Here is a 24,681-nt window from a genome sequence, read left to right on the forward strand (position 1 = left end):
CAGACTAGAAAATATCGAGATAGCGAAGCAACGCGAACCTTGGCTGGCCAATAGGCGAATCCAATTTCTGGAGACACCCGACGATCGCTATCTAGGGACTCTATAAATAATGCATCCTAGAAAAATGTTGTACATGCATCAATGCATCAATCTAAATTTCTCATACATTTTATGGCTCACCCAATCTGATGTTTGACTCTAACCTTCTCTAACCTAATAGGGGCTGGTCTGGTAGAGAGGTGTGATTAACACGTGGATAGATTGTGAACATGTGCGACAATGAAATTGATTTACACGACAGCGATCAGGATGTTTCTGAACATCACTCGAAACTTGTCGGAGCCGTGGAACAGCTCGATAAAGGACGAAGGTAAGAAATAATAAGATTATATTATTAAACGAGCCAAGTAATTGAAATTCTAATTATTATGGATGTATTGATGACTTTCATTTGCAGAGTGAAGAAGGCTGAAAGAAGCGAACCCAGTATACAAGTATCTGAATATCATTTAGTAAAAAGTGGAGTAACAGATAAGGATTCCGTACGTATACAAGATTTGGTGAAGTCACTGGGACGAAGAAAAGATCAAAACAATATTAGTAAGAAGCTACGATACATTCAGAAGAAGAGCAGAGTTCTTCCTAAACCATTGGAGAAACCAGCTGCTGAAAGAGTGAGTTGTCTTGCTAAATTATCAAATAAATTATCTTGTTTAAAAATAATTTCAATTTCTTGTTAAAATCCACTTTATCTTGTTTCTCTTTCTGATGACAATCTGAAATGATTAAATAGTTTAATAAAATTATCTCCAGATTACATTGTTGTTTTGGTATCTTTTTAATATAAAGACTTCAAGTATAATATCAATTTTGTTAAAATATAATATAAACAAGACAAGAAACAAAGAACTATTATAAAAGTAAATTACTTGCAGATAAAAAGGGCAGTTGGATATGATAATGTCAAAAAGGATTTGACCAAATGGAATGGTATAATTGCTAGAAACAGAATAGCGGATCAGCTGTCTTTTCCATTAAAACGTACAGCAGAAGTGAAAAATTTCAATGCTTCAAAAACTCCTGACTTTTTGAAAGGATTCAAAACAAAATCTGATCTAATGAAAAAATTTGAGGAAGTGGATCCATCGTTACTATATCCTCCCGCCGAGGAAGAAGAGAAGGATAATAAATGTAAAATGGCAAAGAAGGAAATGATTTTAAAGAGGAAAAAAATTGCTAGACTCAGAGCACAACAGGTATATAAATAATGTGCAATTTTTGAAAGATTATTTTTATTACTAATAAGACAGTAGAAAATAAGAGTGGCACTGATGAAATGTTGATTCTGATTTTTTTGTATTTTTTCAGTCATACCAAGAGGCGAAGACACATCGTCAACGTAAGATAAAGAGCAAGAAGTTTCATCGCATTCAAAAGAAAGACAAGATTAAACAGCAGTTGAAGGAATTCGAGATATTGCAAAATACTAATCCAGAAGAGGCTTTGGCAAAGTTAGAACAGTTAGATAAAACTCGTGCAGAAGAGAGAATATCATTAAGACACAAGAACACAGGTCAATGGGCTAAGAATCAACAAATCAGAGCCAAATACAACAAAGAAGTAAGAATATTTCAATATTAATAATATTTAAGGACATTGCAATGAAGTTATATTAATTTGAATATGATGATTTTTTTCGTAGACTCGACAGATACTTGCTAATCATTTGGCTATTAGCAGAGAACTGACACAAAAATTAAAGAGAATTGACACTGATGATGAGGATGAGGATGAGGAACAGAAAGATGAAGAAGATATATTATTAAAAAATGACAATGAGGACAATATGAAGACTGAATCTGAATTTGATGACTTTGTTATGAATTATCAAAGATACAGGGATAAGAAACAACAGAAAAAAGAAGAAAAAAAGGAAGAGAAAAATATCGAAAATTCGAATGAAGTTATATCGAAAAAGAAAGAGGTGATATTAGGTAGCAATAAAGTGGTAGCAAAAAATTCTAAAACAACAAATGTGAAGAAAAATAATGATACTTTACAAGAAAATTCAAATGATAAAAACAAAAGGGAGAGCGAAAATCCATGCTACATTGCAGGTGCTACATCTGAATGGCATGTTGAAGAATGTAATGAAAGTAATAATGAAATGGAAATTAAACTGTGTAATAAAAAATACAAATCGCAAAATATAGACGAAATGTTTGATGTCATGGAAGAAAAACTAAAGCATAAAGTGGACCTGAAGCTGCAAAAATTGAAGAACAAACTTAATACAAAGAGCAATGTGAAAAAGCATGAGGAAGAAGAAAAGGAGAACGAAGATGATTTGTCAAATCTTGAATTTGAAAATTTCAAACAAAAACCTATCTTCGATTATCCTCTGGAGGAAACGACTTCTAGAGAAAACGTGCAGGTAGATAAAGATCTAACGAGTTTAAAAACACTAGCGAAGACAGAACAGGAACCGACTAGCAACAGCCATGAAATGGAAATACATACAAAGAAATATTTAAATAAGGAACCAAAATATTTAAAAACACAGATGCCAGATATAGTTACGGGCGAGGAGGAAAACAGTGAACAAGAAGAGGAAATGCACGAAATAATGAGCGAAGCATTTTCGGACGATACTTTCGACGAGGAATTTAGGAAGGAACAGGAAGAGGAGGTATGTAATAAGGATTTTTTAAAAATTATACTTTGTTAATACAAATATGCATATAAAGATGTTTATGCTAATTACTATAGTTCATTTAAAAAAAAATCAATATAGTTGTATTTGCAATAGATTATACATGTCAAATAAAATTTGGTTTCTATGAAAAATTAATAGAAATTGTTTTAATAATCTAATATTTGTAAAATAATTGTAGATGAAAAAGTCGCAGCCACAGAATATTGATCTGAGCTTGCCCGGATGGGGGAGTTGGACAGGGCCAAACATTAAAAAAAGTAAAGTGCGTCGTAAGAAGAAACGATTCATATTGAACATGCCTAAAGAAATGCCGCGTAGACCCGAAAATCAGGGCAAAGTAATTATATTTGAGGATGATGACAAAAAGTTGAAGAAACACCAAGTCAAGGAGCTACCATATCCATTCACTAAGGTGAAGGATTACGAAGCAACCCTCAGAGCTCCCATCAGTCGGACCTTCGTCCCAATGAACGCTCATTTACAGATAACTCAGCCGGCGGTCATTACCAAACTTGGGCAGATAATCGAACCGATGGATGATGATATATTGATGAAGAAGCCGATATTGAAAAAAACACTAAAACGACGTATGGATAAAAAAAATAATAGAAAAAATATCGCGAAGAATGTTACAAAAAGACGCAAACCAAATGTAACTGCGCAAGATTGATTATACTATTGGACATTTCATTATTGTATATAAAACTTACATTTTTCGAATTATTGATTAATAAATAATTAGTTACTTATAACGATGCTTAACATTCATTGATTGCATGATAAATTGAATAACATGTGTTCAATTTATTAAATAAATTTTCAGTTGCCATATTCAAATTATGGCAAAAATAATAATGTGTTCCTCTCTCTTTCTTTTGAATGCCTGAAGATGATGTAATATTTATACAGTGCAAAAATTATTATACAAGTTTCCTATAAGCGCAAAATTTCACAATATAAATATTGCGTTTTGAAAATATATAGGAAGAAAAATAGAGTTAATATCAGTAACTTCCATATAAGTTTCTTTTTTAAAATAATTTTTGAAATAGCATAACTTTTATATTCTTAGAAGCAGACAAGATGTTAATGATAATCTTTTCTAAATTAAAAAGCTAATTAAATATTCATTTGCTTTAAATTGTCATGATTGAAGTGACAAAGAAAAATATATCTTTATGAGAGCAACTACTTTTTCTTAAAATATTGTGCATTATTGATTTATTCATTTTGTTTTATATTTTAACATAAAATCATAAAAGATTTAAATTCTTTATCTTGTTTCCTTGTATTTAATTTATCGATTATCTTTGAGGATTGAATGGAAAAGTTTCACTTTTTTAAGGACTTATCATGTATTGAAACAAAATTCTCGTTTTCTAAATATATATATGTTTAAATTATGAGCACGTGAAATATACCGCTGACTGCCAACATACTAAATGTTCGATCTCATTAAATTAATCAAATTAAATATAAAACAATCTATCACTGTTATCTGCTATCATTAATCAAAATATGACGTGCAATCTTATCTCACAGAAATGTTTTTATAAATATTAAAATTTATTTTCTAAAGACTCAAATTAATTACCAATAATAATTTATTGAATCTAAATCAATGTAAAATTACATAATCAATTGTGTATTGTAATAGTTTAATTCATTTCTCGTGACATAGTTTCAAATCAAATTTTTATAGCAATATTTGCATTTCTTGCGAGAGAAGATAAGTACATTATATTGTACTTGGCATCTTTCTTGTATTCATACAATTTTTTTTTTTAGATCGTACATTTTAAATTGTACATATAATTAATTTATCGTTGCTATGTTGAATCGTAATTACCGATTAATCGCAAGAAATTGAATTTCGATCTAAGTGAAAAAAGAATCGTATACAGCAACAATCGTATGTCTGTTATTCAGCTTTAATTATGAAAGATTTATAGAAAATTCACCTTGCGTCATTCAACGCTTCGATGTCCAATAAATAATGCGGATTTCATCTAATGACATTTTTGTCCCTAATAAACAAGCTCTTCTATTGGATCCCAGATGTCGTACCTTGGACATCGGACACAGTGCGAATTCTCAATTATTCGTGTTCACAGTCCATCGCGAGCGCATGCGCGAGCGTCGAATGTAGTTCGGCACGGCGACGCTCGCGGCGCCACGCTGCAGAAGCGCGCGAACCGTGCAGCGTGGCGGTTGGCTGACGACGGCGGCGGCGCAGCAGCATGTCTTGGCAGCACCGGCGACCATCCCGTCCGTCAATCAGTCAATCAGTGTACTCCTGGTGTGGTCAGTGTGTCAAGTCAGTCTACGAGCGCGCGTCATCGAGACTACAGTGCTTTTGAATATCCGCTCCACGTAAAATTTCACGAGCGAGTCGATCGACGTTGAGAGATACATAGAAGCGACACAGTGCGAGAGATACAGATAGACAGAGAAAGAGAAAAAGAAAAACAAGAGAGGGAGAGAGAACGCACAATTGCGTGCCGCTTTGTAATTTCGGGCAACCGACTGACGACGAGGAGGAGGAGGATGGCGGGCACCAAGGACGACTGCGCCGACAACGTGCAGTTTTTCGAGGGCGTCGAGAAGCTCCTTGAGATCTGGTTCACCAGCTCCAAGGGTCTCAAACAGCACCAGGGTGATCTCCGACAGATACCACGGTAAGTACGCCGCCCGCCGGCGTCTCGCTGCCGCTGCCTCTTTCTCCTTCACCTTCTCCTCCTCCTCCTCCTCTTCTTTTTCCTCTTCCTCTTGCTGTGCTCTTCCTTCTTCTCCCCGCAAGAATGATGACAATCGGCGCCGGTCTCAGCCAGGACGAATGATAACGAGCCGCGCCGGCGTCGACGGCGTTGGAAGTAGTAAGCTAGGTTGGATCGTTTACGTCGTCCCCGCCGTCGATGTCGCGTGTATGCATCTTTGACAATCTTATCGAAAATAAGCCAGCCAACATTGGCAGATGCCAATCGACGTGATTAACTCGTATGTTTAAAAAAAAAGCAGACATTCTATGACAGACAACGTATAAAGCAAGCTGAGGGAGTAGTAAAAACTTTTAGACAATCGCACTTATTCGCAAAGGTCGCGAGATGCTGGAACAAAAACGGATCATTAGACAAAAAGATCTTTCTTTCGCAGTTCACAATCAGATGTGTCAAGGATAGAGTTATCGTTACCAAGTTATCAAAATTTAAAAATGGCTGCGCACGTCTATTATATTATATTTTTTTTACATGTTTTGCGAAAATGCTCGAATGTCATTTCTCATCTTATCAATAGCCAGTTATCTCGTTACAAATATTAACCTAGAATAGTATAAATGCCTGTCTCGAATAATAAAAAAATATGCGTAAAAAGAACTTGTAGAGGTCCTTAAATTTGACGAGCGATATCCTCTTATCTCGTTCTTTAATTCGTCAATTATTCTGTCTCACAATCTGCAACAATTTTAAAAGCTTTGATGAGAGAAAGAGAGAGACGCATAAATTGTATTTGACCATAAAAGACATTCGATTAATGAGAGAAAGATTGAAGTAAATTAAAGTAATCGATAACGTAAGACAAGGACGCTCGAAGAATTCGCTCAACTCCACATGTGGCGGTCACGTTGGCGATATTATGTAATCGCGGATTAATAGCGACGTAACCGATCCGAAGTGCCGATTGTTGCGGTTGTTTACGTGCGACATCGGAGGGATGTCGTTGAACCTCGCAAGGTGCGTCTTAGATGAGTAGACCGGCAGTAGCCATAGACCGCACCGTTTATTTTTGCATATCGCGGCGACAATAAATTTAGAAGCCTACTACGTCGTCGCCGGCTGATGAGAAGAGGTCGGGAGCGCGAAATTCCGACGTTCCGACGTTGACGAGGATTTCAATGGGGTCGTGCGGAGCTGGACAAGGTTCCTTTAACGACGAGAGATTCTCTTAGTACCGTCGCTTCAATGACTGAAAAAGAATTCATTCATTTCAATTTGGAGAGTCAAGATTTTGCAAGTCAAATCAAGAAACATTGAGGAACACCTTTGATCTCTGTATCATAAGAGAGAACGAGAGAACTTGATTGTAATAAGTTGCAAAATAGAAAATCAAACTTTATACACAGTTATACATTTTTTCTCCTATAAATTTTTCGATTCTAATGATATTTTTCTAAAAATATGATTATGCGAATCTCTCTCCAAAGATATATTAGAGAAAATTATAAAAACAAAATTCGCGTAAAGGTCGTTTATAAATTATTTATGTAAAAATCGATTTTTTTCGCGGTTCAATTTACTTTAATGTATTAATGAAATATTTTATTATTACTAAATATTTGTCGAGTCGTATAATTAACCGAACGTTATTACAAATTTTTATGATGCAATGGGAATGCGCAGCGTATAAAAATAAATTTCTGTCGTTTATCAGAGACGAAAAAAGAGAGATAGTATATCTCGCTGATCTTTTTATATAATTTTGTGAAATTTTCATGTACGATAATACCAGAAAGTCTGACCGTTTAAACGGACTTTACGTAGTTGGCCGACCGAGCAAATAATCGTTTTTTTTTTCTCTTTTTACAGGCAAAAGTGGGAATCGCTGTTGAAGATGGTCCGTTGCGAGATCATCAGTTTCTGTCGCAATGATCAAGTGGACGCCTATGTTCTTAGGTAAGTCCTTTTGTTTACGACTTGAAAAATTAAATGAGATTCGCACTCAAGTAATAAATCTATTGTCGAATTCTCGTAACAAATTCCTTGCCAAATCCTCGATATACCTGAAGGTATTCTTGAGGCTTAAAGAATTTTCACATCGTTACGTGACGATTTTTAAGTTCCTAAATAACTTCGAATAGAAACTTGTGAAAATTGTGTCTTCTGAAAGATAAATAATATTATAAATTAATAATATTATAAATTATTCTAAAAGATAAACAATAAATATCGTTCTCCTCCTGAGACTCTGAACGGACAAGATAAGCAGGCACTTTTCTCCTTGTCTAATCTCGAGTGTAAATCTTATCAGATTTTCACCTTTATATCCACTGATGTCGATGTACCTCGATAACAGTGTAGAACCTCATTGACTTTAATAAGGAAGCTGCGAATTAATAACGTCCTCTTATATTTATACAGAAAGATAGACGAGCGTTGTCTGACAATTGAGTTTATACCTAAGTTCACATTTTCTTCTTCGAAATAGAATATTCTTGTGTTTACATATTTATTTCATGTTTAAGTAATATTTATTTTATGTCTAAGTCGACATGTGGTTATCGAGAAAATTCTTGAAAAGTTGATAAAACTCGCTTGTGTAACTTAATAACCGATTGTCTTTTTTTGTCAAATTTCTTAACATTTTCATAATTTTTTTCATAAGTGTTAACAACAAATTAATTTTTATATTAAGATAAATGAGTTTGGCAATTATTTATATCACTTTTTTAATTAAGAAAAAAAAAAGATGCGCAGTCAGGTTCCGCTGGACGTAACAAAATTTTCACCGGACCAACACGGGGTTAATCGTCGAAGCACGTAAGGGCGGGAAGTGAGCGCGGGTGTGCTCGGGGAGCAACGGCGCAATTTTTCGTGACGCGCGAGGCAAGTCGAGAGCGGGTTGGCGCTCCGAGGGGCGTTCCGAGAAGGGAGAGAGAGGCCCTCACCCTCCGCGTGTGCTGTATAATCGATATATCGAATTGTTTTGATGGAGAAGAGAGATGTACCGTCTCCGGCCCGGCCGGCCGCGACGCCACGGGATGGGGATGGGACGCGACATGTCCCGGTTCCAGAATATTCGAGGGTGCGCGGGTCGACCCAGTGCCGCTCTCCTCTGTCGCGATCTGCCCCTAGAAATAAATATAGTCAAGGTGACACTCCCGCGCGACTCAATCCTCGTGGCGCGACTCGATCCTCCTCCTCCTCGCTTTGTCCGAGTTGACAATTTCGTTCTTTCCTCGCGGTAAATTTGTACTAGGAATATTAGTTTATATTTTGCTTTCCCCGAGAATATATATAAAAAATATAGTAAAAAAAGACTATAATAAAATGACGTAATAAAACGCAAAGAAAAAAGGAAATGTAAAAAAGATTTATGAAACGAAAAGATGAATTAAATCTCTCCAGGAAATTTTATTTTTGTAGATTATCGGTTTTTCTATGAAAAAATCAAAATAGGATAAGTCTAACGTTTAGTAATGACAAGAAAGATGCCAGAAAAAAAGCGCCAAAAATAGCTTATCTAAGCTATTCCAATATTCCAGTATTATCTTTGTATTCTGTTAGTTTAGATATGTTCCTGTTATCTCTTCCCGTTAAGAAGATAATACTAATTCCTTGTAATCTACATTTGCTCACTTTATATATATTATATAATCTTATTATATAATCAATATATGTACAATATTTGCTATGTTTTACAATTGCGATATTAGAACTCACGATTCTTGGAGTCATCAATATCACGCATTGCAAATTATAATAGGAACGAGATCGAGAAGAATATGATTAAACTCCACTGCGATTATTATCGTCATTTCTTCATCGATGTTATTATCATTGCTTTATCTTTATTCTGATTTTTATTACTATTCATATTAGTGCCGCTAATATCATGTTGCAGCACCTTTTTAATTTCATATCACTAAAAAGGACTGTTCCCGCCGATGTAAATATAAATGAATACATATAATGTATCGATTATTCGAATTTAAAGCGACACTCGCGTTACTCGCGCGTCTGAATCCCGATTGAAGCTTTCAATCTTTGGCTCTTTCCTCTGTCCGGGAAACCGGCAAAATTTTTTCGTATCAACGCAATACATGCACGCTACTTAACTACGTTCGGCGACTATTTATCGTTTACATTTATCGCATTCTTATTTAGACATTCGTAAGACGAGTCGCTTCGTCGTTACGGCTCTCGTTGTCTTTACGGAGGATCTTAGGGTCAACGTCTATCACCGATAACCTTTGACGATCTATTTTTAAAACAATTTTTGCAACGCTTCTACTTTCCGGCTTTCAGTTCATTGCTCGTCATGAAGAAGTAAAAATGCAAATATTGCAAATAAACATATTCGAGCATTTACACAAAATTTGAAATAATCTCACCGTGAAAAATTTTTCAAATTAAAAAAAAAAAGAAAGAAATTAATTGGTGGGAAATTTTTACTCTATACCAAAAATGATGCTAAATTTAGAAACAAAACAAATAAAATTAATAAAACAAATAATATAGCAATTATATAAATAAAATTATTTTATAAATAATTAATTTTATAAATTATATATATTATAATAATTTTATAATTAATTTTATAAATAAAAAGAGAGACATAAAATAACATTTTAAATTTATCTCACATGATTCTCGTTTGATCCATTTATTAAAGATTAATACAAACATAGATAAGATTTGATAAGCCGAATATCTTTTCTATTTTTTGGATAGCTCGTATAATTAATTCCAAACTTGAAAAAGCTATCGCGGATTAAGCAAGTTTTTATCGATTCGCAACAGCGTAATCAAGACGAACACAATTTTATCTTTGAATGAATGAATTATCGGACGATGATGTGTCGACATAATAGCGAAACGTAACTGACGTAACGGCGATATTCACGTGCGTCCGATATTTCCGCGAGTTGTCTTCAACGTTGCATTCTAATAGTGAAACAGAATCCAAAAATAGCAACGGCAACGACAGCCAAGCAAATATCTTTTAATAACTTTCATTCTCTTTGGTAACCTTCGTTGAGTAATCCATCATACAACTCTCGGATAATAGTTAGCTATTATGATTAGCGATGATGCAAAGTAATTAAAATAAAAGAGGAAATAATCAATAGATTTGCAAAAGAAGATTCGTTGCACTTTAATTTATTATACGCGCCTTTGTTACACGACTTTAAATATACGGCTTTACGTAGTTATAACTCCAAGTATCGTGAACTTCTATCGCAACGACATAAGTCATTAGTGAAGGATACTGTTTTACGGTCTTTTAGACTATAATAATCGTGCCAGGCGCGCTGCTAATTTACATACATCAAGTTGAATAAAAATTAAGCTTTTAAATAATCAAATAATAACTCTTCTTTTCATTAAATTAAATAAAGTTATCGCTTGAATTTTTTAATCCTAGAATGGTTTTTTTCTCTCTTCTAGTTTCTTTTCCTTCACAAAAAATAAAATTCTCAAAATTTATATCTCGAATAAATAAAAAATGCTGAAGATGATTAAAAGTCACGTATTTGATCGTGAGGGAAACAGCTAATCGTGCGATTATTTATCTTATCCGCAGCGAGAGCAGCATGTTCGTGTCCAAGCGCAGGCTCATATTGAAGACTTGTGGTACTACTACGCCGCTGCAGTGTCTGGAACCTCTTTTGGAGCTCGTCGAGGAGTACACAGGTTTCGACGATGTCGAGGTAAAGGATAATATCTCTGGGCGAATATTTATTGACGAGAGCATGCTCGTAGTTTGGATTTTATCCGTTCTCCAACTGTGAACACACATAAACATCACGAAATTAGGAGAAGAGTTCAAGGAAAGGAGGTGGATATTAGACACGAAAAAAAGTCAGATCTGATTTTATCAATATAAACATATTTGCAAAAAATTTTGTTATAGATGACAAAGAGAGAGAAAAAAAGATTCTAAGGTCTCTAAGATCACTGTAGGCATGCGGTGTCTGTTAAACTCGATTCTGATAATAAAAAAGATCAACTCCTTCCTCTCCTCGTATCAGGAGTGCTTAGCTATATAACTTGACCTAGTGCGCGCAGATAAGAAACGCGCACTATACGTGGTCCCTCCGCCACGCGAAACGCGTCTCTCTGCTACCTCCTGGTTTATTGATCTCTCCGCGATATACGCCTTTATTCGAAATGCGCGTTTCCCCTCACGCTATCTGTCGCTCGCGCTGCGAATAAACAGTCGGACGAGTAGAAATCTTTTTCTCCGTGGCTTCATCAAGAATTTTGACATTTCGCGGTACTTTTCTCTGTGGGAGAAAAAGCTTTTTATACGTCAAATATAATATTTCTTTTCTTTTTGAGATATAAGTAAGCTTTTATTTTTTACAAACCACGCTGCTTCTCGTTTTTGAATCTTGTTGATCATCGCTTCATTTTTTAGCAAATATCGTCATTAATCGCATTTCTCGCGCTTGTTGCAGAATGTTTTTTATTCCCGAAAGAATTACAAGAAGCCAGAGCTCCAGATATCTCCGCACCAGACGTTCGAGGAGGAAGTTGCTCTCCTGGATTCTCTTTTCCCTGGTAATCACCGTACATGATTTGATTATATATGATTACAAGTTTTTATATTTTCATATTGTTTCGTTTTAACTGAGATTGAAAAACTGAGAAAACTCGGAAAGATTTGAGAATCGAAAAATTTTAATTCTTGATCCTCACATTATTTACTCGTATTTTAGATGGTGAGGCTTATTGTATAGGCTCACCCGAGACGGATTGTTGGTATCTCTACACTCTGATCCGCGACAAGCCATTGGAAGATCCACCGGAACCCGATCAGACCCTAGAAATACTCATGACCCAGCTGGATCCGGACGTGATGTCAATCTTCACCAGAGATGTTTGCTCGTCCGCTGATGAGGCCACGGTGAAATCGGGAATTGACAAACTCGTTCCCAACATGATTATAGATGACTTTTTGTTTGAACCATGCGGATACTCTATGAATGGTGTATCTAAAGATGTAAGTGAAACTTAACAATAAATATACATATTTAAAATCTGGAAAAAAATATTTTACAATATATATATATATATATATATATATATATATATATATATATTATTTTATATAGTTTCTCTTGTTCTTTTAATTAAAGCTTTTGATTCTTCATTGTATTACATACATTCATTGTGAATTAAAAAAATGCTCTCTTCATTCTATAAATTTATTTCATATTTAATATGAATTGTGACATATAGTGCAAGAGAAGATTCATTCTATTTAATTCTATAAGGGACACTTCTATAAGAGTTATAATTATTAATGTCCATTACGATACGCTAGAATACTAATCTTTTTGACTTTTCTTCAGGGCAGCTACATGACGATCCACATCACGCCAGAGCCCGAGTTCTCGTATGTATCATTCGAGTGCAATGTCTCCGAGACGTCATATGACGAAATAATCCGTCGCGTGCTAAACACCTTTAAGCCGGGAAAATTCGTCGTGACGATCTTCGCCAACAAGCAATCAGCGGCGGCTAATTGTCCACGCGACCTCGAAGAACGATCCGATTATCTGAACCGTTCCGGCGATTGGTTACGTACCGCCGTGCAATATTGTCGCTTCCCGAATTATGATTTGACTTGCGCCTTCTTCTCACGTTTCCCGAGCTGAGGGTTCAAGGACGCTTCATTCGTCCCACAAGCTGGGACCAATGAAGCGCGCACAATCTCCGTTCCTCTCTGCCTCGCTCCTCGTGATCGTCGTGACTGCGATAGCGCGACAACGATGATCCCGAAGAGCGAAGGCAAAGAGTATTCCCCACTCTCGCAGGCTTCTCCCGACCGCAACATTTCCGAAACGATCTCGAGAAATGAAAATAGCATAGATGCGGTTCGATCGGCATCTTTACCGCACCTAACAACGACAGTAACGATGACGACGACGATGACAATAAAGACACCAAGATCCAAGGTATACCGTAAGACGTCCCTCAGAAACCCGTCTCTCAACTGCGACATCATTGGCAGTAGTATTCTCGAGAAGAAAAGCATCGTGCGGTACGTAAGTACCGCCGCTCAGGAAAAGAAACAAAAGAGAAGGAATCTCGCAGAGAGAGAAACGAACGTGAGGAGCGAGAACAAATGGAATCTTGAGGACATCCACATTACATGTAATCCGCTGTCGACGCCGTATCCATACTCTACGCCTACAACTGCGACAACCACCACCACTACTATTTCTAGTAAGACGACGACGGAGAGCGATGAGGAGCCGAAGAGCCGTAGCTGCGGCAGCTTCTTACCGATATTCGCCCTGATCCCGCATTCGGTCATTAGTTTCCAGTATCTCAGCCCGAAGATGAAGTTTTCGTGGTGGCGGAATAAGATCTCGTGAAGGCACGCGTAAACGCTCATCGTCGTCGCCGCCGACGTTGTGCGTTGCGACATCGCTCCAACCTGTTTTATGAAGAGACATGTCTCTCTTACTTTATAGCGAGCTCTCTCTCTGTTTCTTTGCTTGTATCTCTCTATCTCTATTTCTATATCACTTCGGGCCAGTCTTCATCAATTAGAGAAATCCCGAGGAAAGAATCATCTCGCAAAATCCATCTATATTGACATTTGCACGCATGCATATTAGTTATAACTTTCCGAGGGTCCTACTGTGTCAAAAAACCAAAAAAAAAAAAACCAAAAAAAAAGAACAAAAAAAATATGTCACGATAATCTTAATGCATTTCTGAAACGCGTGGCGTCTTTAAATAGTCTTCTGACGGGTATTTATTGACAACTATCACAAGATTTGGTTCCGTGATGATGAAGTATTTAAGATGTCAAAGTATATAATATATATTAAGATCTAAAGACTTCGAGAAATTTAAAACCTAAGATTTGATTTTCTACAAGAGCGCTGTACTTTTGTAACAATAATCTTTCAAATCTTTAAATCTTGCGGAACAAAAAAGGACGCTCACATATGTGTTTATTACATTTTTGTATAAATCTTTTGTGGACGCATCGTATCGGATCCTCTAGTCGATCGAAGTACCTCCCTTATACGACGCGCTTTTATCATCTTTTTTAGAATTCACTTCTGGAATCGAAATTTTTATGTTAATTTATATCGAATATATAGATTTAAAGATTTAAGTTATCGTATCGGCGCTCACGTTTCTTTTCTTCCCTTTACCAGAGATATAAAAATATTACAAGATTCTAGAATATCTATAAGTGGCGCAAAAAAAAATTAAGAATTTAAAAACTGTAGAACCTAAGAATCCACAGTTCCTAGAATCTAACACCTAACGATCCAAAGACCTTAGAATCTAAGATCCTAGAACGTAAGGATTCAAAGATTTTAAAACTTAAGAAGACACTTCGACACATCATAGAGTGTAAGGATCCAAACTATTTTGCAGAATGCGAGATTCAAAGCAAAATCGAGCATTCGAAGATTCTAGAATATAAGGATTCGAAAAAAGGAGATATAAAATTTAAGCATTTAACGATCGAATATAATATAAATCTGATTTTTCTTCAGCGAAAATGTAAGACGAACATTATTATTAATCTTTTAATTTTCGAGACATGTACTCGAAAGCATAAAAGATAGAGATTTTAATATGTGAGATTTTTTAGTATCTTTTTATTTATAGCGAAGAGATAAGGAAATTTTTTTGTATCTTGATCAATCGTCGAATTCAATTTTCTGCTAAAGCAAAGGAATCTATCGAGACACTTGAGAGATCAGATTTTGTCGTTTATTTTGCGTAAGATCGTTACAATTTTTATACGCGATCTTTAATATCGCGTATAAAAATTATATGCGAGGAGAGAATGATCTCGTCGATCATTCCTTGGATCATGTTTAGAAACAGTATTACATCGATGAACTTATCGATGTAATGACATGACTGTATCGATATAGCAATTATACGTCACAGAATATAAGATCAATTTAACAATTATTAGTTGTTGACGGATGTCGTGATATGGAAAATAGCATCAGGTTTTCTTTTTTTTTTAGCATTTTTTGTTCCTACTTTATATGTTTCGTTAATTAATATAGTGATTATCCTTATTTAAATGAATTATGAGAAGAAATAGCGAGTCGCGCACACGCACGTACTTGTTTGCTCGCTCGAGAGTAATTTTAATGACAGCTCTCACGATTGAATTACTTCAATTGTTATAATTTATATCGGGATTAGCAATCTGATGTATTTTGTTTCTCGCTGCAGTTCTTTGTTCGTCAAATCGGTGATCTTGATTTCTTTTTTTTTCATACGAAATTGTACACACAGTGAAATATATTGCAGCTGCTGCAATGAAATTGTCAAAGTTGTTTCATTCGGTCTCTTATGTATGTTTTTTTTTCCGATTTTAATAAATCATTTTCATAAACGCATGCCATTGTCTTTTATTTTGTCGAATTTTCTTCTCCTGTCTTTAATCTTATAAGAACTTATCACGATTTCAATAAGGAAAGTCTTTCTTTTTCATTTTTATCTTAATTTATCTTAATAAATAAATATATAAATTTATATAAAATATCATTATAATATCGTTTGAATAAATTCTCGAATTACCTTGCACTATCGACTTGAATTATCATGTTAAAATTTAAAAAATCATATTTCTCGCCTTTAACATTATAATTCAATATAACGTCAATGAGGGATCAGAAATATGAAGATTAATTTCACACTAATGTCATAATTTCATTATATATGATAATTTTCATTATATATCATAATCTTCTTTATTATTTTTTGTTTTATTTTTCCTCATTGTCTTTTTTTATAATGTTAATTTTATACTGATAATTTTCATTCTCTATTTCATATCGTTATCATCGGAGCCGTTACTAGGCAATACGTAACGTACATTCCAGCGTAGGGCGCAAAATTTTAATGTCAGTAGGGCCAATAATTTTTGAAATGTTCAAAAACATATAAAGATTGACCGCTCGGTCTGCGATGATTACATTTATATCCGGTTAATCGAATATAGGATTTAGTTTTAATAATAAAAAGAGATTTTAACAACCTCAATTATAAGGATATTAAAGAAATATTAAAAGACTAACAAGAAGACTAGAAAACATCATTTTTACATTGTTTTTATCTTATCTTTTTACAAAACGTATTATTAAGAAAAAAGGTATAAAATATATTAACCCTCGATAATATTAAAATAAATAAAAAATATATATAAAAATATAAAAAAATATAAAAAAGCAAAAAAAAAATAAAAAAACAGGAATGTTTTAAACTATTTTTTTATTTTTATTTGCATTTGCAGCTTCGCGCTGGGGTGCACGAGCAAATTATATTGTAATGGGACGTCTAAGACAGTCGTAACGGCACCGATTGTCATTAATCATTAATTCTATATTTCCACGAGTTCTATTAAATATAAAAAAATAAGATCAATCGCGCGCAGTGTATGATAAGCGCGGTTAAAGAGAGAGTACAAATAACAAATCGATATAAAAGATTTAATTGGTAGCAAAATGTCAACACGATAGAAAAAGAATATTACTATAATACTCCGTGGAGTGCTTTCTAAAGCATTATTATTCGTTGCTAAATAGATTACTGTTGCATGCTAAAGTAAATAAATTTGTGTAAAATATATCTATGAAATAAAGATTATATTTAGTCAAAATGAAAGTATCATATAAATTTCTTAGCCGTCATTGTCTTTAACGTAAATTGACATTATAATTCTGTTTGTCTTCTCGTTTTTCAAAGTTTTCAATCATTATTTCAAATTTTGAACCATCCAATCTTTTTCTTTTTAAGAGATACTAAAAAAAAGTTTTATGTATATTATTTTGCTTTCTTTATATTTCTTATTTTTTTTTTTATTCCTTTTCTCTCAGTATCCTTAAAATTGTATGTATGACAAACAAAAATTATAGAAATATACCTATTGGGAAGAAGGGGAAATATTTTTTTATTTTAAAAAAATCGTCGTTAGATCGTGGCATTCAATTCGATGTGCTCGCGTTGACTGAAACGCACACGCGCTCCACCAAACACGGCGTTGAATCTGGATCGAAAGCCATGCTGAATGTTCCGCTGTGCCATTTCCGCACATTCCTTCGCTATCGCAGACTCATCCCCCTCGAACTCGTTTCGGATCCTGTCCAAAGCTACGATGTGAAAAGCGAGCTTAGCTTTCCATTTCAAAATGTTTCCAAAATTCATCATAATATAAGAAGAAAGCGTGTATGAATCAAGTCACAGACGAGTCTAAACTTATTTTAATATGAAATAAATTTTTTCATCTCTTTATTTTAATAGAAAAGCGTTTTGATAATATAGATCAACTGATGTCAAACAATTATATTTTTTTCTTGCAAGTATATATTTCTTTCTCTCTCTCTTTTTCTTTTCATGTTTAACTTGTACTTCAATTAAAATTTAAATATTTATTCATTCTGTATGGCTTCCTTTTTCTTTTCTCTTGATTAATTAAATCTCATACCGAGTCTTTGTATAATTATTCTTAATCTTCGTAATGGAAGTCAGTTGTTACCTTTTTGCAGATCCATTTCGTCCATTTCTGTGTTGCTGATCTTTGAAAGCTCATTCCGGAAACTCTTGGTGATTCTCTTGCGAATGTAATCTGCTTCGATCTCCTGCTTCGTTCTGGGCACGCGAAAGCGAATGCAACAACACAATCCTACAATGATGCTTAGCAAAATGGAGAGAATAATCCCGGCCAGCTGCCAGACACGAAATCCCGGAAACGCCTCGTTCTCCAGCCATTCTTGCACTGTATCTTCCACACAATCCTCCATTTTTGTAGAAGCTTCGTTCGACAAGCAAGGAGACACAGATGAAGTGCCCGAGAACGGTGAAGTGCTGGGTAATGTTGTCTCTTCCATTGTACTATATAACAAGCGTTTAAATCCAAGTTCCGAAGATAATAAGTTCAGATCTAAATATATTCCCTCTAATATATTCGAAATTTTGTATCCTAATCGAAAAGTACGACTTAAAAATCTGTAATCTTTTATTTAATTATGTGAAAAACATTAATTATTTTGTCGATTGGATTATGAAGCACAAGTCGACGCATATTCACTCTCAACAGGACAATCTCTAACTGAGGAAAAAATTCATGGTAGTGTCAGAAGGCTGAGGGTGTGTCTGCTTAATTGAACGGCATGTTCCGACACTCCCTATTTTACGCCGCTTACTGATTATAGATCAATACTTATAGATGTAAAAGTACGTTGTGTAGATTGTTAATGTCGTTTTATTATCTTTCACAATAATCGAATGTATAGTCATTAAGTAGATGATAAAAGTAGTATCGAAAAAAAAAAAATTATCGCGCTATTCAACAATTATTTTGTTCGCTCGATGATCGAGCTAGAACGTGTAAAATGTGAAAAATAAAATTGTTAATTGGCATTTTTCTCTTATTTTTCTTAGTTTAGTAACTTCTGACGACTTAAATAATGTTGCCCCCAAGATTTCACAATGAGTAAATCACAGATTCAACAAATTGAAAATTTAAACGTATTTTTTTCTATCTTTTTAAAGATATCTCACGATTTCATTTTGAAGAAGTTTCTCACTGTAACACTATCTGCATTCAATGTATTCGTTCACAAAGTGCCAAATGTAGTTGAGAATGTAACATATAATAAATTGTTTCATGTAACAACCAGCTTAATATGTAATGGAATCCATCCTTCTAGAAGTTTCAGTGGTATTGTATTCCAATCCTAGATCACACTGTAAAAATCGACAAAACGTTTTGCATAACGAGCAATATTCGTAATAGCATTAACTGTCAACCCACAGTACACTGATGTAACAATAGCATCTTCGAATATTCTTTCTGAGTAATTGAGGCGTTGTCGGCTTAACTAAGTCGACACGAAACTGTGATTCTCCTTTCCTTCCTTACTCCTTAACTTAACGCGACGCTACGTCTTTCCTAAATATAGGGCACTGTTCGTGATACAGATTAAAACTCAAAGGTCCAAACTCTTAACGTGTCGATACCGCGCGAATCAAGGAATGCCTTCGCGGGAAATCTTGTTTGTAGGACCTTCCCAACCACACTCTACCCTTCGTTTTCTCCCCTTAAGAAATATCAGCACTTTCACTTCTCCAGTATACTCATTCTTTCCTGATGAATGTTCGTCCTCTGTAAGGAATTGTAAGTTTAACATTAAGTTTTTATATATCACCATAAATTTTGATTATGTAAAGATCATAAATAAAGATTATAAAGTAAGCTGGAACAAGCATAACATAAAGTAATATATATTTTTTTAATTTGGAATGTTATGAACTCTTATCAAATATTTTATGTAATATAATATAAAAGATATAATAATATAAAAGATTTTAAATCATTTGTATATGAAATGATGTAACTAAATAATCATGTTATAATCACATAACTGTCACATTTATATCAGTCAAATAGACTGACTTAAAGTAGAAATACTACTTTATAATATTAAATATTATATATATTAAATATATATATTAAATATTATATATTAAATATTTGGTTACTTACGTGATAGTTTTCTTTTCAGTGTTTTTGGATTGAGATCTCGCTCTGTTCAGCACCTTAAGGAAGTCCGTCGTCTTAGTACGCATTCTCGAATGAATATAAACCTTACTGCACTTAATATGATAGTGCAGGTAATTCCTAAACATGTGTATCAAGTCGATGGTATTATCGCGTGCTTCTCGATTAGTATGACGTGGAAACAGCACTGCAAAGTAAAATTTTAAAACTATCATGAATGTATATCAATCCTGAAATATCAACATACCATAAAAAGTTAGCAACAAAAATAATTAAAACTTAAGAATCTAATAATTATTAACGATAGACTATTTCACATATAAAAAATTATTATGAAATCTTTAAAACTATTGACATTTAAATCTATAAATTTCAAACTTCAACAGTAGATTCTTTATTATTTATTTACTTCTCTTTATAAAATAACAAAGAATCGCGTACATTGCTACAATTAAATTGATGCACCATAGTGAATGGTTGAAAAAGTAAAAAAGTTTCTTTACCGAATGTGATATAACCAATGCAATCTCCGACCGCTGCCTCGGAATCTTGTAGCTCCAACGGAGGTTCGCGATGATTGAATAAGACTTGCGGAGCGGTGTGACTTGCTCGCCTGCCTTCTTTCAATTCTTGAAGAAACAATTTACCAATGACCATGTCATCCTCATCCTTGAATATTGTGCTAAATACTACTGTGACCCTGTCACTTTTGGCCTCTACATACCTTGGTGAGAGTTAATAACAATTAATAATAATAATAAGAATCACACAAATTTCTTCAAGTTAACTAAAATTTCTTACATTGTTTCCTCATCTCGATATTGGATAACAGCCCTCTTCTGTACTGGTCTGCCTGGAGAATCGCAATACTCTTCCTGAAAATCAAAGTACTTCTCAAAGACACTGGCAAAGCAATGTCTCTTCAATAGAGCAACTTTCCTCACTAATGCCTCCCAGTCTTCTGGTAACTTCTCTAAATCTATGAGCACCGATACATTGTAACCTGTAGAAATGATAAATAGATTCAGATAATTAATTGTTAAACTCTCTTATTCTTAAAGAAATTTGTGTAAAAGTTTGCAGATGTCTAACCGCTCTCTGGTGCAATGAGATGGGACCCGTACTCTCGTTTGAGCAACTCATCCGCACCATATTCTTGCAACTGTTTATAAAATTTGAGCAGAATACTTATCTACAAAGAAACATATCCATAATGTGAAAGAATTGGTGAGTTAATACAAAAATATTACAGAAGATAAGCAACTCGCTTACTCTAAGCTTCGACTTGTCCCCGCTGAGATTTGAAATATGAAACAATACTCCGTCAAAGTCCGCTATGATAACATCTGTCGACTCCTGCTTGTGTCTGTAGACAAAACATACATTGTCAAAAGAAGATAATCGCAAGGATGTCGATTTGATTAAACTTCAAGGATTTCCAACAATTGAAAATTATTGTAAGCTCAGAAAGACAGAATTTGAAGCTAAAATTCTGGGGCGATGAAAAAAAATAAGTGAAATAAAATGTAATGAGATGTAATGAGTAGGGAGATGAAAGTAATACGACTCAAAGAAAAAGCGATTTGGATTTAGATAAATTATTCGGACATAAGGATAATTTCTTGCGGAGAGATAAATAACGACGGCAAAACTGCGGCGGACACCGCCCCGGCGCCACATTTTCCGGAACGAGGTTATGCGGAGATAAAACGGGTCTTTAAGGATCTTTAATGGGGGCGAGAAAAAGAGATCGCGTGCAAACGAGGCCCTCACCCTGACAAGGCATTCTTGATTTTGTTCGTCAACGTTTCCTCGAGTATCCTGTTGTGTATCTCCAGCAGGATCATGATTGCTACGCCTGGCAGGAAGAATCGCGTCCGATGCGTTGCGATAACGATAATCCGGGGTACTATAGTCAGATCGCGACAGATTTGTCATCCGCACTGACTGATGCCCGCCCGATCGCTCGCCCTCTGTCGATAAAATGAGACCGACAACTGTCACTCTAGTTGCAGTCAATAAAGCAGATTCCTATTAAAAAAAAAAATTTTTTAAATAAAAATATTCTGTCGCGTGTATATTATTGGAAATAAATCCGAACATGTAATTCTCTATAAAATACTTTGCCTTTTTTTGATATTTATTTATTCGCGAAATTACAAATACGCTGTGACAAAAGGCAAAGAAGCGCGAAAGATTACTATAATCACTTCCGATTGTATACTGCGTGCAGTCCGATTCCGCGAAATTCCTTGTGTCATGATTTAAATATAATATGACGTAAAATATAAACGTAACAGATTCATGTATAAAAATAATTTTATCACTAATCACTAAGAAAGACGTTGTAATATTCATCAGATATTTGACTTATTCTCACTCTCATCAATAATGTTACAGAATCATTTGGTCTAACTGTCATGGTGATTGAAACTGGCTTGAAATCAAAGTAAGAAAGTATATTATATTATATCCGTTTGTCTAAAGTAGAGATCAATATTGGTAATGTTCAGAAGTCTCTTTAAAATTCTAATTCTCGCAGTAATTGAAATGATATAAAGTGAGAAAATATTTTGAAGTATATAATATGCATAACATGCCGTGACGTAAGGCAGGGGAGAGGAGATACAAGCAAGCCCACTTGTCATTCTATATACATTCCTCAAGATATTGTCTCCCTTTAATGCTGTCTCGACTGTCGCGAGGATCGGATTTTGATACACAATCTATTATGTGTTATCGAGAGCGATGAATTTATTTAATACGCGTAAGAAATAATGAAATAGTGTAATGTGGAATAATAATATTGTCTCGAATATATTGAGTGTCAAATTTTTCGCGATTCTCACTTGCGTTATACAAGCACGCGAAACATTTTAATACTTTTAAAAACGACAATTTAATCATTGTCTGAATATAACGTGTTTGTAAATGAATAAATTATTCAATAATATTTTATATAATATTTAATTATATATATATATATATATATATATATATCGCGTTTATATTATTATTTATATTTGAAATCATATGTTAAAATGAGCGCATTCTATCATTCGTCGCTACGAAAGTTTCGTTCGATTGACATAATATTTCTTTACTTTAGTCCAAATTTTTCTGGAATTTGAAACTTTCGTTAGCGTCGAACAAAATGCACGTTTAGTCGAAAATTAGCGCTCGAGTGATTCACGTGTCAAAGTTGGCACCAGTGAACGACAGCCATATTTAATTCGTGTGACACAAGAAATTTCGGAATCGGATCGCGGTATTTTAACGTGATGTTTTTAAACGTTCCTCGTCCACCATAACGTATTTGCTCGCGGTTATTTGTGATATCGAGACGCGCTTGTGCTGGAGATATCCTGAATACGGCATCGAGCATCGTAAGTACATATCAAAAGAACGAATCGATTAATCGGAGAGAATAATGATTAACACAGTAATTATATTACGGTTATTATTATACCGTCGTACGATCATGAGAACCGCTCATCTTATCGCGATCTTATTGTTAGGTTAACTGAAAATAAATATTGTAAGTTTTTGCGCATAGTATCTGCCGATCAATCTCGTCGTTATTATGTAATAAATATTATTACTTAAATATTGTGTATCGCGTCTCGGTGATGCGCGAATTGTGAAACGTGCGATAATTCCGTTATGTGATTTCCGCACGACGATAGTTCGAAGCATTTTATGTATCAAACGTAGTAAAATTTATTGAGAAATTCAATTTCCGAGAATAAATATTGCTAACAAGTAAGCATGTAATATTTGGAGTATCGGGAAAAGTATCAGGCGATATTGTATTATGCGTAAATAACTATTTTAGTATCGACAATTCCACAATTCCATCACGTGAACTTCGCGCAATCGTAGTTCAAAACATTAAATGGTATAATATTGAAAATGCCAAAAAATAAGATGATATATATATATATATATATATATATATATATATATATATTAATTTAATAAAATATTAGTATTAAAAATATATATATTTTTAATATTGAATATATATATATATATATATATATATATATATATATAATTTTTTTAATTTTTTTTTTACTAAAAATATATGTATATAACTAATTTTAAATTTAATTTTCTTTATATTATAATGTAGACAATATCTAGCAAAATCTCTAATTTGATAATATGGTATGATGATATGATATTAATAACATTTTAATTTAATGTTTAGCAATACGAACAACTCCAGGAATGCAACTGCAACCCACTGGAAATGCAACAACAGTATTATGGCAATACTGGTGAGTAAATTTACTGTTTATATTTATTTGAATAATATTGATAATATTATTGTGAATATTATTACGTGAATATTATTATGAATATTGTGTTTAATTTAGCAAAATATTGCTTCTTTATTAATTATTATTGCGAGCAATTTGATGAACGCAGATTTGAAAATAAAAATTAAAAATGTATTGATAATAATTTCTATTTCTTTACAATAAAAAAAATATTTTTTTCTTAAATATTTGGCTCGAAATTCTCTGAATATTATAAAAATTAATTAAATTTTACACTTGAAATAAAAATCAATCTTTTGCATTTTATATATCTAAGAAATAAAAAAATTTGTCAAAAAAGATTAATACTTATTATTAAGATTAATATAAATATATATATATATAATTAAAGTGTGAATG

At 33.9% G+C, this 24,681-nt stretch overlaps 5 protein-coding genes across 5 annotated transcripts; 3 read left to right on the plus strand and 2 right to left on the minus strand.

Annotated features, from left to right (window-relative positions):
• Positions 1-184: 184 nt before the first annotated feature.
• Positions 185-3,468, plus strand: LOC126856471 (U3 small nucleolar RNA-associated protein 14 homolog C). The gene is made up of 6 exons (XM_050604996.1): positions 185-370; positions 458-674; positions 936-1,256; positions 1,369-1,620; positions 1,703-2,689; positions 2,895-3,468. Exons 1-6 carry the CDS (start codon positions 270-272, stop codon positions 3,384-3,386), a joined length of 2,370 nt encoding a protein of 789 aa, XP_050460953.1. The 5' UTR covers positions 185-269; the 3' UTR covers positions 3,387-3,468.
• Positions 3,469-4,910: 1,442 nt separating this feature from the next.
• LOC126856486 (S-adenosylmethionine decarboxylase proenzyme) lies at positions 4,911-13,097 on the plus strand. The gene is made up of 6 exons (XM_050605022.1): positions 4,911-5,394; positions 7,300-7,386; positions 11,018-11,144; positions 11,895-11,997; positions 12,156-12,439; positions 12,792-13,097. The coding sequence occupies exons 1-6, from the start codon at positions 5,264-5,266 to the stop codon at positions 13,095-13,097; spliced, it is 1,038 nt and encodes a 345-aa protein (XP_050460979.1). The 5' UTR covers positions 4,911-5,263.
• A 114-nt stretch (positions 13,098-13,211) lies between these two features.
• LOC126856496 (uncharacterized) lies at positions 13,212-17,100 on the plus strand. The gene has a single exon (XM_050605041.1). The coding sequence runs from the start codon at positions 13,212-13,214 to the stop codon at positions 13,818-13,820; it is 609 nt and encodes a 202-aa protein (XP_050460998.1). The 3' UTR covers positions 13,821-17,100.
• On the minus strand, positions 15,696-18,483 carry LOC126856497 (transmembrane inner ear expressed protein). The gene is made up of 2 exons (XM_050605042.1): positions 17,972-18,483; positions 15,696-17,585 (listed from the first exon to the last, which is right to left on the minus strand). Exons 1-2 carry the CDS (start codon positions 18,321-18,323, stop codon positions 17,407-17,409), a joined length of 531 nt encoding a protein of 176 aa, XP_050460999.1. The 5' UTR covers positions 18,324-18,483; the 3' UTR covers positions 15,696-17,406.
• Positions 18,484-18,674: 191 nt separating this feature from the next.
• On the minus strand, positions 18,675-21,951 carry LOC126856489 (probable actin-related protein 2/3 complex subunit 2). Its single transcript, XM_050605028.1, has 7 exons — positions 21,770-21,951; positions 21,269-21,362; positions 21,089-21,188; positions 20,798-20,999; positions 20,500-20,720; positions 19,982-20,183; positions 18,675-19,600 (listed from the first exon to the last, which is right to left on the minus strand). Exons 1-7 carry the CDS (start codon positions 21,841-21,843, stop codon positions 19,573-19,575), a joined length of 921 nt encoding a protein of 306 aa, XP_050460985.1. The 5' UTR covers positions 21,844-21,951; the 3' UTR covers positions 18,675-19,572.
• Positions 21,952-24,681: the final 2,730 nt, after the last annotated feature.

Source organism: Cataglyphis hispanica, chromosome 19 (genome assembly GCF_021464435.1).
Source record: "Cataglyphis hispanica isolate Lineage 1 chromosome 19, ULB_Chis1_1.0, whole genome shotgun sequence".
Classification (NCBI taxonomy): domain Eukaryota; kingdom Metazoa; phylum Arthropoda; class Insecta; order Hymenoptera; family Formicidae; genus Cataglyphis; species Cataglyphis hispanica.

Excerpts from the sequence above, each read along its gene's own strand:
- LOC126856497 (XM_050605042.1), bottom strand. The coding sequence starts at position 18,323 with ATGGAAGAGACAACATTACCCAGCACTTCACCGTTCTCGGGCACTTCA. Across the intron at positions 17,586-17,971 it reads CGAAATGGATCTGCAAAAAG|CTTTGGACAGGATCCGAAAC; the intron begins GTAACAACTGAC and ends TTCACATCGTAG.
- LOC126856496 (XM_050605041.1), top strand. The coding sequence starts at position 13,212 with ATGATCCCGAAGAGCGAAGGCAAAGAGTATTCCCCACTCTCGCAGGCT.
- LOC126856486 (XM_050605022.1), top strand. The coding sequence starts at position 5,264 with ATGGCGGGCACCAAGGACGACTGCGCCGACAACGTGCAGTTTTTCGAG. Across the intron at positions 11,998-12,155 it reads CCTGGATTCTCTTTTCCCTG|ATGGTGAGGCTTATTGTATA; the intron begins GTAATCACCGTA and ends CTCGTATTTTAG. Across the intron at positions 12,440-12,791 it reads TGAATGGTGTATCTAAAGAT|GGCAGCTACATGACGATCCA; the intron begins GTAAGTGAAACT and ends ACTTTTCTTCAG.
- LOC126856471 (XM_050604996.1), top strand. The coding sequence starts at position 270 with ATGTGCGACAATGAAATTGATTTACACGACAGCGATCAGGATGTTTCT. Across the intron at positions 675-935 it reads AGAAACCAGCTGCTGAAAGA|ATAAAAAGGGCAGTTGGATA; the intron begins GTGAGTTGTCTT and ends AATTACTTGCAG. Across the intron at positions 1,621-1,702 it reads GAGCCAAATACAACAAAGAA|ACTCGACAGATACTTGCTAA; the intron begins GTAAGAATATTT and ends TTTTTTTCGTAG.
- LOC126856489 (XM_050605028.1), bottom strand. The coding sequence starts at position 21,843 with ATGATCCTGCTGGAGATACACAACAGGATACTCGAGGAAACGTTGACG. Across the intron at positions 21,363-21,769 it reads ATCAAGAATGCCTTGTCAGG|ACACAAGCAGGAGTCGACAG; the intron begins GTGAGGGCCTCG and ends TTTTGTCTACAG. Across the intron at positions 20,184-20,499 it reads CATTGGTTATATCACATTCG|TGCTGTTTCCACGTCATACT; the intron begins GTAAAGAAACTT and ends TTTACTTTGCAG.